The sequence below is a fragment of the Lolium perenne genome, chromosome 5 (assembly GCF_019359855.2).
Source record: "Lolium perenne isolate Kyuss_39 chromosome 5, Kyuss_2.0, whole genome shotgun sequence".
In the NCBI taxonomy this organism is placed as follows: domain Eukaryota; kingdom Viridiplantae; phylum Streptophyta; class Magnoliopsida; order Poales; family Poaceae; genus Lolium; species Lolium perenne.
Window position 1 is genome coordinate 164,994,687 of NC_067248.2, and position 13,030 is coordinate 165,007,716.

General features: G+C 41.5%; 2 protein-coding genes and 1 pseudogene across 3 annotated transcripts; 1 reads left to right on the top strand and 2 right to left on the bottom strand.

The window, feature by feature from the left end:
* Nucleotides 1-952: 952 nt before the first annotated feature.
* On the bottom strand, nt 953-6,041 carry LOC127300495 (uncharacterized). Of its 2 annotated transcripts, none has more exons than XM_051330624.2 (9): nt 5,920-6,041; nt 5,550-5,704; nt 4,583-4,669; nt 4,244-4,366; nt 3,200-3,334; nt 2,939-3,037; nt 2,420-2,590; nt 2,273-2,352; nt 953-1,921 (listed from the first exon to the last, which is right to left on the bottom strand). In XM_051330624.2, exons 2-9 carry the CDS (start codon nt 5,634-5,636, stop codon nt 1,897-1,899), a joined length of 807 nt encoding a protein of 268 aa, XP_051186584.1. In that variant the 5' UTR covers nt 5,637-5,704; nt 5,920-6,041; the 3' UTR covers nt 953-1,896. The 2 variants fall into 2 exon arrangements, with proteins under 2 accessions (XP_051186584.1, XP_051186583.2); XM_051330623.2 differs by having other exon boundaries at nt 956-1,912.
* Nucleotides 6,042-6,243: 202 nt separating this feature from the next.
* Nucleotides 6,244-7,235, bottom strand: LOC127300498 (uncharacterized). Its single transcript, XM_051330627.2, has 3 exons — nt 6,968-7,235; nt 6,712-6,891; nt 6,244-6,370 (listed from the first exon to the last, which is right to left on the bottom strand). The coding sequence occupies exons 1-3, from the start codon at nt 7,149-7,151 to the stop codon at nt 6,309-6,311; spliced, it is 426 nt and encodes a 141-aa protein (XP_051186587.1). The 5' UTR covers nt 7,152-7,235; the 3' UTR covers nt 6,244-6,308.
* A 1,089-nt stretch (nt 7,236-8,324) lies between these two features.
* Nucleotides 8,325-8,418, top strand: LOC127305004 (small nucleolar RNA Z247; annotated as a pseudogene).
* The last annotated feature ends 4,612 nt before the right edge of the window (nt 8,419-13,030 follow it).

Sequence of the window (13,030 nt, forward strand, 5' to 3'; positions counted from 1 at the left end):
GAACCCCAAGAGGAAGGTGTGATGCGTACAGCGGCAAGTTTTCCCTCGGTAAGAAACCAAGGTTTATCGAACCAGTAGGAGCCAAGAAGCACGTTGAAGGTTGATGGCGGCGGAGTGTAGTGCGGCGCAACACCAGGGATTCCGGCGCCAACGTGAAACCTGCACAACACAACCAAGATACTTTGTCCCAACGTAACAGTGAGGTTGTCAATCTCACCGGCTTGCTGTAACAAAGGATTAGATGTATAGTGTGGATGATGATTGTTTGCAGAGAACAGTAGAACGGGTATTGCAGTAGATTGTATTCGATGTTAAAGAATGGACCGGGGTCCACAGTTCACTAGAGGTGTCTCTCCGATAAGAATAAGCATGTTGGGTGAACAAATTACAGTTGGGCAATTGACAAATAAAGAGGGCATGACCATGCACATACATGTTATGATGAGTATTGTGAGATTTAATTGGGCATTACGACAAAGTACATAGACCGCTATCCAGCATGCATCTATGCCTAAAAAGTCCACCTTCAGGTTATCATCCGAACCCCCTCCAGTATTAAGTTGCAAACAACAGACAATTGCATTAAGTATGGTACGTAATGTAATCAACAAATATATCCTTAGACATAGCATTGATGTTTTATCCCTAGTGGCAACAAAGACATCCACAACCTTAGAGGTTTCTGTCACTCCCCCAGATTTAATGGAGACATGAACCCACTATCGAGCATAAATACTCCCTCTTGGAGTTACAAGCAAAAACTTGGCCAGAGCCTCTACTAGCAACGGAGAAAATGCAAGATCATAAATAACACATAGATGATATTGATAATCAACATAACATAGCATTCATTATTCATCGGATCCCAACAAACACAACATGTAGCATTACAGATAGATGATCTTGATCATGTTAGGCAGCTCACAAGATTCAACAATGATAGCACAATTAGGAGAAGACGACCATCTAGCTACTGCTATGGACCCATAGTCCAGGGGTGAACTACTCACTCATCACTCCGGAGGCGACCATGGCGGTGAAGAGTCCTCCGGGAGATGATTCCCCTCTCCGGCAGGGTGCCGGAGGCGATCTCCTGAATCCCCCGAGATGGGATTGGTGGCGGCGTCTCTGGAAGGTTTTCCGTATCGTGGCTCTCGGTACTGGAGTTATTCTCGACGAAGGCTTAAGTAGGCGGAAGGGTAGGTCAGGGGGCGCCACGAGGGGCCCACACCACAGGCCGGCGCGGCCAGGGCCTGGGCCGCGCCGCCCTGGTGTGGCGTCGCCTCGTCGCCCCACTTCGTATCTCCCCCGGTGTTCTGGAAGCTTCATGGAAAAAATAAAATCCTGGGCGTTGATTTCGTCCAATTCCGAGAATATTTCCTTACTAGGATTTCTGAAACCAAAAACAGCGGAAAACAGCAACTGGCTCTTTGGCATCTCGTTAATAGGTTAGTGCCGGAAAATGCATAAATACGACATAAAGTATGTATAAAACATGTAGGTATCATCAATAAAGTAGCATGGAACATAAGAAATTCCAATAATCTCAGTCGCATCTTTTAACAAACAAAAGACTTTCAACATGTTTAAACTCCCAACAATCTCAATTGCAATAGTGGTGTAGTTATTGTCCCAAATTCGCAGTTATACCCCAAGTAAGCAACTATGGTACATTGTTCAGTTTCACAGCTCAGTACCATATGTAACATGTTGGCATCATCTACAATCCAGCTACTCGTTTGTGCTATCTATAGGTACTTACATCTCCACGCTTACGTTGTTTTGTTCACCAGAATATCAACAGGCTATACAGTACAACGTGCAAGATCGAACAAAACACAACGCCTCACAACTTCAGTGGACGCTTCACATGTCCGGGCAGTAACTAACCTTTATTCACTTATCCTCCTCCCTGCAAGTTCTAATGCCAAGTTAATAGAATAATAGTAGCATATATATAGTACTCCGAGTAGTACAATTTAAATCACTGGACATTAATGAAAAGTTCAGCAGAAATCAAGAATAAGCAAACAGATTCCTCTGAATAATCTTCTTCTATGCTTGGTGACATGTAATCTGAAAACCAAAACAAAGGGCAAAAAGGAAGATGAAGGTTTAACATTACAGAACCGACAATGGGCATGGGAGAAACAACATGATGATGTCCCAAGTGATTATATTTTCTGTTAATTGGTTGACAATAATGATTTATATTAAAATAACAACTTGGAGCTATCCAACCAAACATTGGCAAGCAGATAGCAGAGATTACCCAGATACTTCATCAACCAGGCCGCTTCCAGAATCCAACTTCAAGCTAGATATAAGAGCTTCAGATGCTTGGCCATAGTCCTAAGCACATAAGCATTAATGCATGGCCAGGTAACACAATACATTATGGAACATAAAATGCTCGTACCTCCGTCGGTATTAGAGCTGCTCCTTGCTCAGGGAAGCAATTTGATCCATCAAGAATCATACATTTGCAGGTATTGGCATCATCCAAAGCTTTGTCTTTCTCACCCATACGCAGCCAGCAAAGGCTCCTCTTTGCGTACAAGGTTGAATCCTTAGGGTCAGTGTCCATTCCCTGGAGCCATCAAATGGTATCCCACAACAAGATCAAGACTGCTGCAAATGACTACACTAACACTCCTTGTCCTATAAATACTTATGTAAAAATTAACAAAATATATGATAGAAAGCAGATTCTGAACAATCTGATATCTACATGTACAAATATTTCTAAATAGAAAATTTGGGACCTCAAATTTTGTTAATAAAAGTTGTTTGTTTCCAAGTAGAACGCCCAGATCTGTAGCACTGTTGACAAAATGACTATGTGATTTGATTCATTGGTAATTTCAATATATCATAAGTTAACCAAGTAATTTATTGTACTAATGTGCAGCCACCGATCTGATCAAACGAATTTTACCTTGGTGTATAGAGCTGATGCATGAGTATAATCCTTTCTCTTAAATGCAGCATCCCCTAGCGCTTTGAAAGCAGGTTCCTCACTTTTATGAAGATTACCCTAAACCAAATGTGTAAATGAAACTCAAATATAATAGAATGCATGGCAGTGACAAATACCTCAAAGAAAGCTAATTTCAGTTTTTTTTGCTTGATCTGAGTAAATCTAATGACATCAACCTAACTGGAACAATAAGTAGAATATGAAATATTTTATTCATACATGTGAGCACTGTTGCATTATTCCATCAATGCTCCAGTCTGCGAATCTAGCTACACGGGATGTGACAGGAAAGAGAATCTCAACACATTCCTTCCATCCATGGATTGCAGCTAATTCCACTGGCATTCTACCAATCTGTTAACATTCACAAGGATCAGTTTTAGAATAAGCACGGGAGAGTTTAGGGAATGGCACAAAATAGAGAATGCAGCAAAGGAATTACATTCAAGCATGTCCATAACATCCAAAATATAAGGAAGTATGGGAGATTATGCAATGCATGCACTAAAGCATAGTAGAATATGAAGCGGTCTACAATATAATTGTTCCCAGGTTCCCAACATATCCGAAAAATGCTAACTAAGGCCGAGGAACAGGACATGTGCAAAGATAAACATGTCCATGAATGTTTAATTCCTTTGTGCTTCTCATTTCTGTGAAAGCACAGATGATGTGAACTTCATCGTGATAGATCATTATTTGACGAGAGCGCACACAGGACTTCAGGGTGGCATATTTAACCATACAATGATCTGATATAGAAAGAATTCCAGTTACTACAACTGAGTTTCACAATGCTTTAGTTTTTGAATTTAACATCTTACTGATCCATCTTCAGCAGGGCAGCACTGAACACTTAAACATGCTAACAGTTATCTCTTTCAAAGAAATAACCTTTGATGTTTTTTCTTAATAATTTTTTTAAAGTAACACAGATACAAAATATCCATATAAACAGAAGGGAAACTCTGCATAAAACAAGCTAGTTACAAACAATGATATTTGAACCCTAACAATTAACAAACCTAAATAGCAAGATATGGCATCAGTTATGCACGTTTATCAAATAGCTTACATTTTCTCTTGTTATTAGATAGTACAATATATAGTATAATCTACAAAATGTAGAGATAATCAGATGTTACAATAATCGACTCATCACAAACACACCACGAAGTGTTTTGCAAGTACAACACACAGCTAGCTCAGAAGCTCAATTAGAGTTACAACTAATACCCTAAGTAGAATCACAAAAAAACTCACTTCGTCAGGAATATTGGGATCAGCATGAGCTTCCAACAAGCACTTGATGCAGTCAGCTAAGCCATCCGTTGCAGCTAATGTTAATGGAGTTGCAGGGCTACCAGCATTGACATCAGCACCAGCCTGAAATAGTAAATATTACCATGGAAATTTGATAATATTACCAGCTATTGTAATATGCTTCAACTTGTCTCATAAATATTTACCACAGAATTGTGAAGATGGTGTTTTGTAATATGCTGCAAGTTGTCTCATAATAGGAATGACATGACAAAAAGCAGGTCATTTTGGCAAAATATCTCTACTGTAAGTAGATCTTAAAGGGACAAGTCACTGCACCTTAATAAGCAGTTCAACACATTTCAATGAAGAAGCGAAGAGAGCCAATGTAAGTGGTGCATAGAATAGTCGCACAACTCTGTTAGGCTGGAGAAAAGACAAACATCACATTACTTGCAGAGAAATAATAACACGGTAGTCAATGAAGAACAATAAACTATCAGCTCTTTATTGTGCAATCATTAGCAGACCAAATACAGAAATTACTAAAACAACCGTTTGACGTACTTTAGTTATTTTTCCAGACAAAACCTATAGGTGCAAAAGGAAATCATGTGCTTTAATTTTCTTTTCCAAATGAATCATTGGACATAAGAGTATGCACCCAATATATTTTTGGAAAGATATTCCAGTGTTCAGTAGCAAAGGCCCTCATGTAATTATTACCACTAGATCCATCAGATGAAGGATCTAAGAGACTGCAAAAGAATCAAGGTAACTTAAGGAAGGTCATATGTTGCCGTTATCAGTTATCGCCACCGATTGATATTTGCTAGCATTCGAGTACGTTGTGTGCAAAGTTGCAACGACCCAGCATCAACACTCAGAAGTCAGAATATCAATTAAGCAGTTATGTGGGCTAGATCGGGAGAAGTGAGCCCCATCAACATGGACAGTGGATTAAACTGGAACTTGGTCTGACCCCGATCTGGCATTCATCAAGAATCTAAAACATTTTAAGCAAAGGAAGAACAAAAGACCCATGAACAAATGATGAATGGTAAAACAAGAAAAGAACATAAAAGACACAAGACTAGAGCCAGCAAATAAAAGAGAGCCCTAGCTTAGTTTGGTCAAGGAGGTAAAAATAGCATATATTCCGCCAAGTATGCAGGATTGGGAAAGTTCCTTGAGGTAAATACCTTTTGGCCACAACTTCTCTTTATCATGATATAAGACTGTATAAACTATACCGAACATTACCAAAAAGAGAGCGTAGAAGAGATGGAAAGAAGGAAATCAATACATTTGCCTTATACTTCAACAGTACTTCCATCATTTCCACATTTCCACACTGAGCAGCAATATGTAGTGGTGTTCCTTCTGAGCTCATAGAGTCAACATTGGCCCCTCTGGATAACAATATATCTGCTATTCCAAAGAGATCTGGAAAAAATAGATCTGGAAAAAATACATGAAAATACTCACTGTGTCGCATTAACATGAAGGATACAATAGATAAAAAATAGATTTCATAGTATTTTCGAAAAAATTGTATCTGGGCAGAGACACTGCAACCAGTTTTGGATTAAATATGACAGATGAGGTTTGGCAGGATAATCCTAATTAAAGATAGAAATACAAAAGTTGGAAACAAATATATAGGCAGAGAGAACCTTTCTTTGTTGCAAGAACATGGAGCAAGGTAAACCCTTCCCTGTTTTCTATGTTTGGATTAGCACCACGATCAAGTAGAAGCTCCACAATTCTTTTAGGCGCAATACCGTATATTGCACATATCAGAGGTGATAAACCTAGCAAGAGCACAAGATATGATAAAAACTTTGTCAAAATGACCACCCATTCTTTCTTCCGACCGAAAGTGGGATACGTAACCAAGAGCGACTGAACCTGCAAAATACATACTAGAAAGTGGCACAAGCAGGTACCACAAGTGAGTAATGCACAAAAATAAAACGAAGCCCAATGAACATTAATTACTCACACTTCCATCACTGGTCTCTACTTTCATGTACCTCGAATGTTCCTATTTTCAAGAAACCAACTATCCATTTTCAAGAAACCAACTATCCGCGGAACTTTTGTGACGTAAACACAAGTACCTCCCTGCTTAAACAAAAACAGTAAAAAACACAATAGACTTGTCAATGACGTCCCATCAGCATAGAAGGAACTAACGATCATATACCATGACCCCAATTAATAAGGCACACCTTCAGCATCGCTACTTTCTAGTATTTGCAATTAACTGAGTACAATTATTGGCAGCCTCGATCGGAAAACACACAGTGGCGTAACTCAAGTAGCACTAGCATAGCAGCATTTGCAGAACTTCGAAAGTAAGCAGGATTTCACCCCAAATCACGTGATACAATTTCGCACAGCTAAACTGGATCAACCAGCCCCGCCAATAATTCAATTCAACAAGGGACGGGTTACTTAATTACCATGCTCAGCGGCCGCGTTGACGTCGAGGCGGAGATCCTTGATGAGGAACTTGCACATCTTTTGCTTCCCGGCGAAGGCCGCCACATGGAGCGCCCCGAGGCGCCTGCTGCTCTGGGAGCCCTTGATCCCCTCCACCGCCTCCACGCTTCCCCCCTCCCTTTTCCTCTGCTTCGCCAGCCCTGCACGCACAAATCAGCAACCAGAAACAGATCCAGGAGCAGCGAAACCTACCCACGAGGCGTCGCGTGGACTTACTCTTAATCGTGGGGATGTCGCCCTCGAACGCCGCCACGATGATGGGCGCGGCCGGGTCGGTGCGCTTCGCGTCGACCTCGAACAAACAGTCGGGGAAGACCCGCGGCTTGAAGGACAGAAGGAGGGTCTCGTGGAGGAGGGGGAAGCACCGGGCGGCGGAGGAGGAGGAGGAGGAGGCGGCCATGGCGATGGCTCCGGATGGAACGGAAGGTTCTAGAAGGCTCTGGGCGAAGGGAAGGGGAAAAGAGCGCGAAGCCAGGGATGGCTGGGCGGGCGGGGTGGACCTTGGCGTGTTGGGCTTCCGGAGCCGACTACCACATATATATAGGCTGGTTTCTGTCGCACAGAGAATCGGATGGGCTGGATGGGCCTATTTAGCATGCTTAGCCTGTTTTGTGTTTTTCGTCATTCTCTTGTAGGAGTATCTGGTTTATTTTCCTCAAAAAAAAAAAGGAGTATCTGGTTTATTTATTGATGAAAGTTAAACTTTGTAAGGTTTGATCAAATATATATGTAAATATACTGAAATATACATAATATGAAATCAATATCATTTCAATGCAGATATTGATATTCTTTAATACTACTTAATTAGGCTTTAAGAAGTTTGATTTTGACTAAACCTAAAAATAATTTGGAATTAGTAGTACAAGATGGCATGCGTGTTAAACGAGTTGTAATCTAGCTGTAGTCTTCATGTACTATGTGTATGTATACACGTAATATGTTCGTGTCTATGTAATCTTTGTATGTTGCCTAATATAAATACAATACACGCCGGCCCTAGAGGGGTACGAGCGCTTCCATAATTTGCATATGGTATCAGAGCCTGTCTTCCTACAAACGCATCTACAATTGAGATGAGCTTCGGTGCTTCTTCCTCCTCATCCATGGCGCCTGTTGGAGGATCCCTTGGTAAATCGGTTTCAGAGAAACTAACCGGGGAATCCTGATTTGGAAGACTCAAGTGCTTCCGCCGATCAGAGGCGCACAGCTCATAGGCTACCTCGATGGAACGGTGCCTGAACCAGAGAAGGAGGTTGATGCGAAGGACAACGATGGTAAAGACGTGAAGATTCCCAATACGGAGTACGCAAGATGGATCGCCCAAGATCAAACCGTTCTTGGTTACCTCCTCAGGAATATGACGAGGGAGGTCCCTGTTCAAGTTGCTAGGCTATCAATCTCGGTAGAGGTCTAGATAGCCGTGACAGAGATGTTCTCATCGGTGTCCAAGGCTCACGTGGTCCAGCTCCGCACCTAATTGGCGCAAACACGCAGGGAGATGTTCTCCTCGGGTTCGGCTTATTTTGGTCGTATCAAGGCCCTCGCTGATGAGATGGCCAATGCTGGAAGGAAGCTTGATGATGAAGATATTATCTCCTACATCTTGGTTGGTTTTGATGATCAGTATGATGGTTTCGTGGCAGCGATCACAGCTCTAATCAAGGCTGAAAACATGTGTCTCAGTGACCTATACTCTCTATTCCTCTCATGTGAGTCCCGCCTGGAAGGACGCAACCCTAGCAACAGAAGCAACACAGCTTTGGATCAGATCACTCGGTCAATGCTACAGCGCGCGATGGTGGTAACCGTGGTGGCTTTGGGTATATGGGAGATCGCGGTGGTGGATGAGGAAACAACGGCTATGGCCGTGGTAATAGCAACCAGAATAATGGTGGCATCAACTTCAATCACCAAGGAAACAATGGTGGCGGAAATTTTAATCACCAAGGTGGTGGCAACTACCAGCAGCAACATCAAGGTGGGGAAGGACGCCAAGGTGGAAGCTCTGGCATTATTTGTCAGATTTGTGACAAAGAAGGGCACCCTGCGTTCCGTTGTTGGAAACGCTTCAACAAAGGCTTCCAAAGTTCAGGGAGGTCGGTTGGTGCAGCCATGAGCTCATATGTTGTCGACACAAATTGGTACAGCGATATGGGAGCAACAGATCATGTTACAGGAGAGTTGGACAAGCTCACCGTGAGAGATCGCTACAACAGCTCGGACCAAATTCACAATGCTAATGGTTCAGGTATGGATATTCATCACATTGGTCATTCGCTATATCATACCCCCAATCATGATTTTCGTCTCAATAATATCTTGCATGCCTCCCAAGCCACCAAAAGTCTCATCTCTACTCATCATCTTACAAAAGATAATCATGCTTTTTTGAATATTGGCCTAATCACTTCTTCATTAAGGATCAGGACACGAGGCAAATTCTTCTTCAAGGTAGATGTGTGGATGATCTTTATCCTCTACCTCCTCCAACCTCGACATCATCATCATCATCATCCGGGAGACAAGATTTTGGTGTCAAGTCGTCGTTGCATTGGCATCGGCGCTTAGGGCATCCTTCATCCATTGTAGTTCAGCAAATTCTCCGAGACAATCAAATTGAGTTTAGTGAGTCCAATAAAGAGTCAATTTGGGATTCCTGTAAAAAAGGCCAAGAGTCATCAATTATCTTATCCAAAGCTGTTAAGTGTATCTTCTTTTTCGGATGTATGGGGTCCTGCTACAGTTGGTCAAAATAAATATTATGTTAGTTTTATTGATAATTACAGCAAGTTCACTTGGATATATTTCTGATGTTTTCCAGAAGTTTCTTGACTTTCAGCATCATGTCGAAAGACTATTTGACGAGAAAATTCTTGCTCTTCAAACTGATTGGGGAGATGCGGTGATCCAGTATACCACTGCATGTTGTAGTATACAAGTCGTTGATATGATCTTCATGAAGGGACTTCTTCATAAATATCACATCCCTCGGAGTGGTATGATGTCTACTTCCCCTTCCTTTTCCTGTAGACAGTGTTGGGCCTCCAAGAGCAGAGGTTTGTAGAACAGCAGCAAGTTTTCCCTTAAGTGGATCACCCAAGGTTTATCGAACTCAGGGAGGAAGAGGTCAAAGATATCCCTCTCATGCAACCCTGCAACCACAAAGCAAGAAGTCTCTTGTGTCCCCAACACACCTAATAGGTGCACTAGTTCGGCGAAGAGATAGTGAAATACAGGTGGTATAAATATATATGAGCAGTAGCAACGGTGCCGTAAAAATAGCTTGCTTTGGCGTGTAGTTGATGGTGGTAGTATTGCAAGAGTAGTAACGCAAAGAAACAAGAAACAAGCAGCGATAGCGATATTTAGGAACAAGGCCTAGGGATTACACTTTCACTAGTGGACACTCTCAACATTGATCACATAACAGAATAGATAAATGCATACTCTACACTCTTGTTGGATGATGAACACATTGCGTAGGATTACACGAACCCTCAATGCCGGAGTTAACAAGCTCCACAATTAGATGTTCATATTTAAGTAACCTTATAGTGTAAGATAGATCAAAAGACTAAACCAAGTACTAACATAGCATGCACACTGTCACCTTCATGCATATGTAGGAGGAATAGATCACATCAATACTATCATAGCAATAATTAACTTCATAATCTACAAGAGATCATGATCATAGCATAAACCAAGTACTAACACGGATGCACACACTGTCACCATTACATCGTGCAGGAGGAATAGAACTACTTTAATAACATTGCTAGAGTAGCACATAGATAAATTGTGATACAAAACTCATATGAATCTCAATCATATAAAGCAGCTCATGAGATTATTGTATTGAGGTACATGAGAGAGAGATGAACCACATAGCTACAGCGGAGCCCTCAGCCTCGGGGGTGGATTACTCCCTCCTCATCATGGAGGCAGCAATGGCGGTGAAGATGGCGGTGAAGACGGCGGTGGAGATGGCTCCGGGGGCAATTCCCCGTCCCGGCAGGGTGCCGAAACAGAGTTCTGTCCCCCGAATTGGAGTTTCGCGATGGCGGCGGCGCCCCTGGAGTCTTTCTGGAGTTTCGTCAATTGGTATCAGGGTTTTCGATCCAGGGGCTTTAAATAGGCGAAGAGGCGGCGCGGGAGGGTCGAAGGGGCGACGACACCATAGGGCGGCGCGACCAGGGCCTGGGCCGCGCCGGCCTATGGTCTGGGGGCCCAGTGCCCCCCCTCTGGTCCTTCCCGGGTGTTCTGGATGCTTCCGGTGAAAATAGGAACTTGGGCGTTGATTTCGTCCGATTCCGAGAATATTTCGTTACTAGGATTTCTGAAACCAAAAACAGCAGAAAACAGGAACTGGCACTTCGGCATCTTGTTAATAGGTTAGTTCCAGAAAATGCACGAATATGACATAAAGTGTGCATAAAACATGTAGATAACATCAATAATGTGGCATGGAACATAAGAAATTATCGATACGTCGGAGACGTATCAGCATCCCCAAGCTTAGTTCTGCTCGTCCCGAGCAGGTAAAACGATAACACAGATAATTTCTGGAGTGACATGCCATCATAACCTTGATCATACTATTTGTAAAGCATATGTAGTGAATGCAGCGATCAAAACAATGGTAATGACATGAGTAAACAACTGAATCATAAAGCAAAGACTTTTCATGAATAGTATTTTCAAGACAAGCATCAATAAGTCTTGCATAAGAGTTAACTCATAAAGCAATAATTCATAGTAAAAGCATTGAAGCAACACAAAAGAAGATTAAGTTTCAGCGGTTGCTTTCAACTCATAACATGTATATCTCATGTATATTGTCAACATAGAGTAATATAATAAGTGCAATAAGCAAGTATGTAGGAATCAATACACAGTTCACACAAGTGTTTGCTTCTTGAGGTGGAGAGAAATAGGTGAACTGACTCAACATTGAAAGTAAAAGAATGGTCCTCCATAGAGGAAAAGCATCGATTGCTATATTTGTGCTAGAGCTTTGATTTTGAAAACATGAAACAATTTTGTCAACGGTAGTAATAAAGCATATGTATCATGTAAATTATATCTTACAAGTTGCAAGCCTCATGCATAGTGTACTAATAGTGCCCGCACCTTGTCCTAATTAGCTTGGACTACCGGATCATCACAATGCACATGTTTTTACCAAGTGTCACAAAGGGGTACCTCTATGCCGCCTGTACAAAGGTCTAAGGAGAAAGCTCGCATTGGATTTCTCGCTATTGATTATTCTTCAACTTAGACATCCATACCGGGACAACATAGACAACAGATAATGGACTCCTCTTTTATGCATAAGCATGTAACAACAATTAATAATTTTCTCATTTGAGATTGAGGATATATGTCCAAAACTGAAACTTCCACCATGGATCATGGCTTTAGTTAGCGGCCCAATGTTCTTCTCTAACAATATGCATGCTTAACCATAAGGTGGTAGATCTCTCTTACTTCAGACAAGACGGACATGCATAGCAACTCACATGAAATTCAACAAAGAGTAGTTGATGGCGTCCCCAGTGAACATGGTTATCGCCCAACAAGCAACTTAATAAGAGATAAAGTGCATAATTACATATTCAATACCACAATAGTTTTTAAGCTATTTGTCCCATGAGCTATATATTGCAAAGGTGATGATGGAATTTTAAAGGTAGCACTCAAGCAATTTACTTTGGAATGGCGGAAAATACCATGTAGTAGGTAGGTATGGTGGACACAAATGGCATAGTGGTTGGCTCAAGTATTTTGGATGCATGAGAAGTATTCCCTCCCGATACAAGGTTTTAGGCTAGCAAGGCTTATTTGAAACAAACACAAGGATGAACCGGTGCAGCAAAACTCACATAAAAGACATATTGAAAACATTATAAGACTCTACACCGTCTTCCTTGTTGTTCAAACTCAATACTAGAAATTATCTAGACCTTAGAGAAACCAAATATGCAAACCAAATTATAGCATGCTCTATGTATTTCTTCATTAATAGGTGCAAAGCATATGATGCAAGAGCTTAAACATGAGCACAACAATTGCCAAGTATCACATTACCCAAGAAATTTATAGCAATTACTACATGTATCATTTTCCAATTCCAACCATATAACAATTTAACGAAGGAGAAACTTCGCCATGAATACTATGAGTAGAAACCAAGGACATACTTGTCCATATGCTACAGCGGAGCGTGTCTCTCTCCCATAAAGTGAATGCTAGGATCCATTTTATTTAAACACA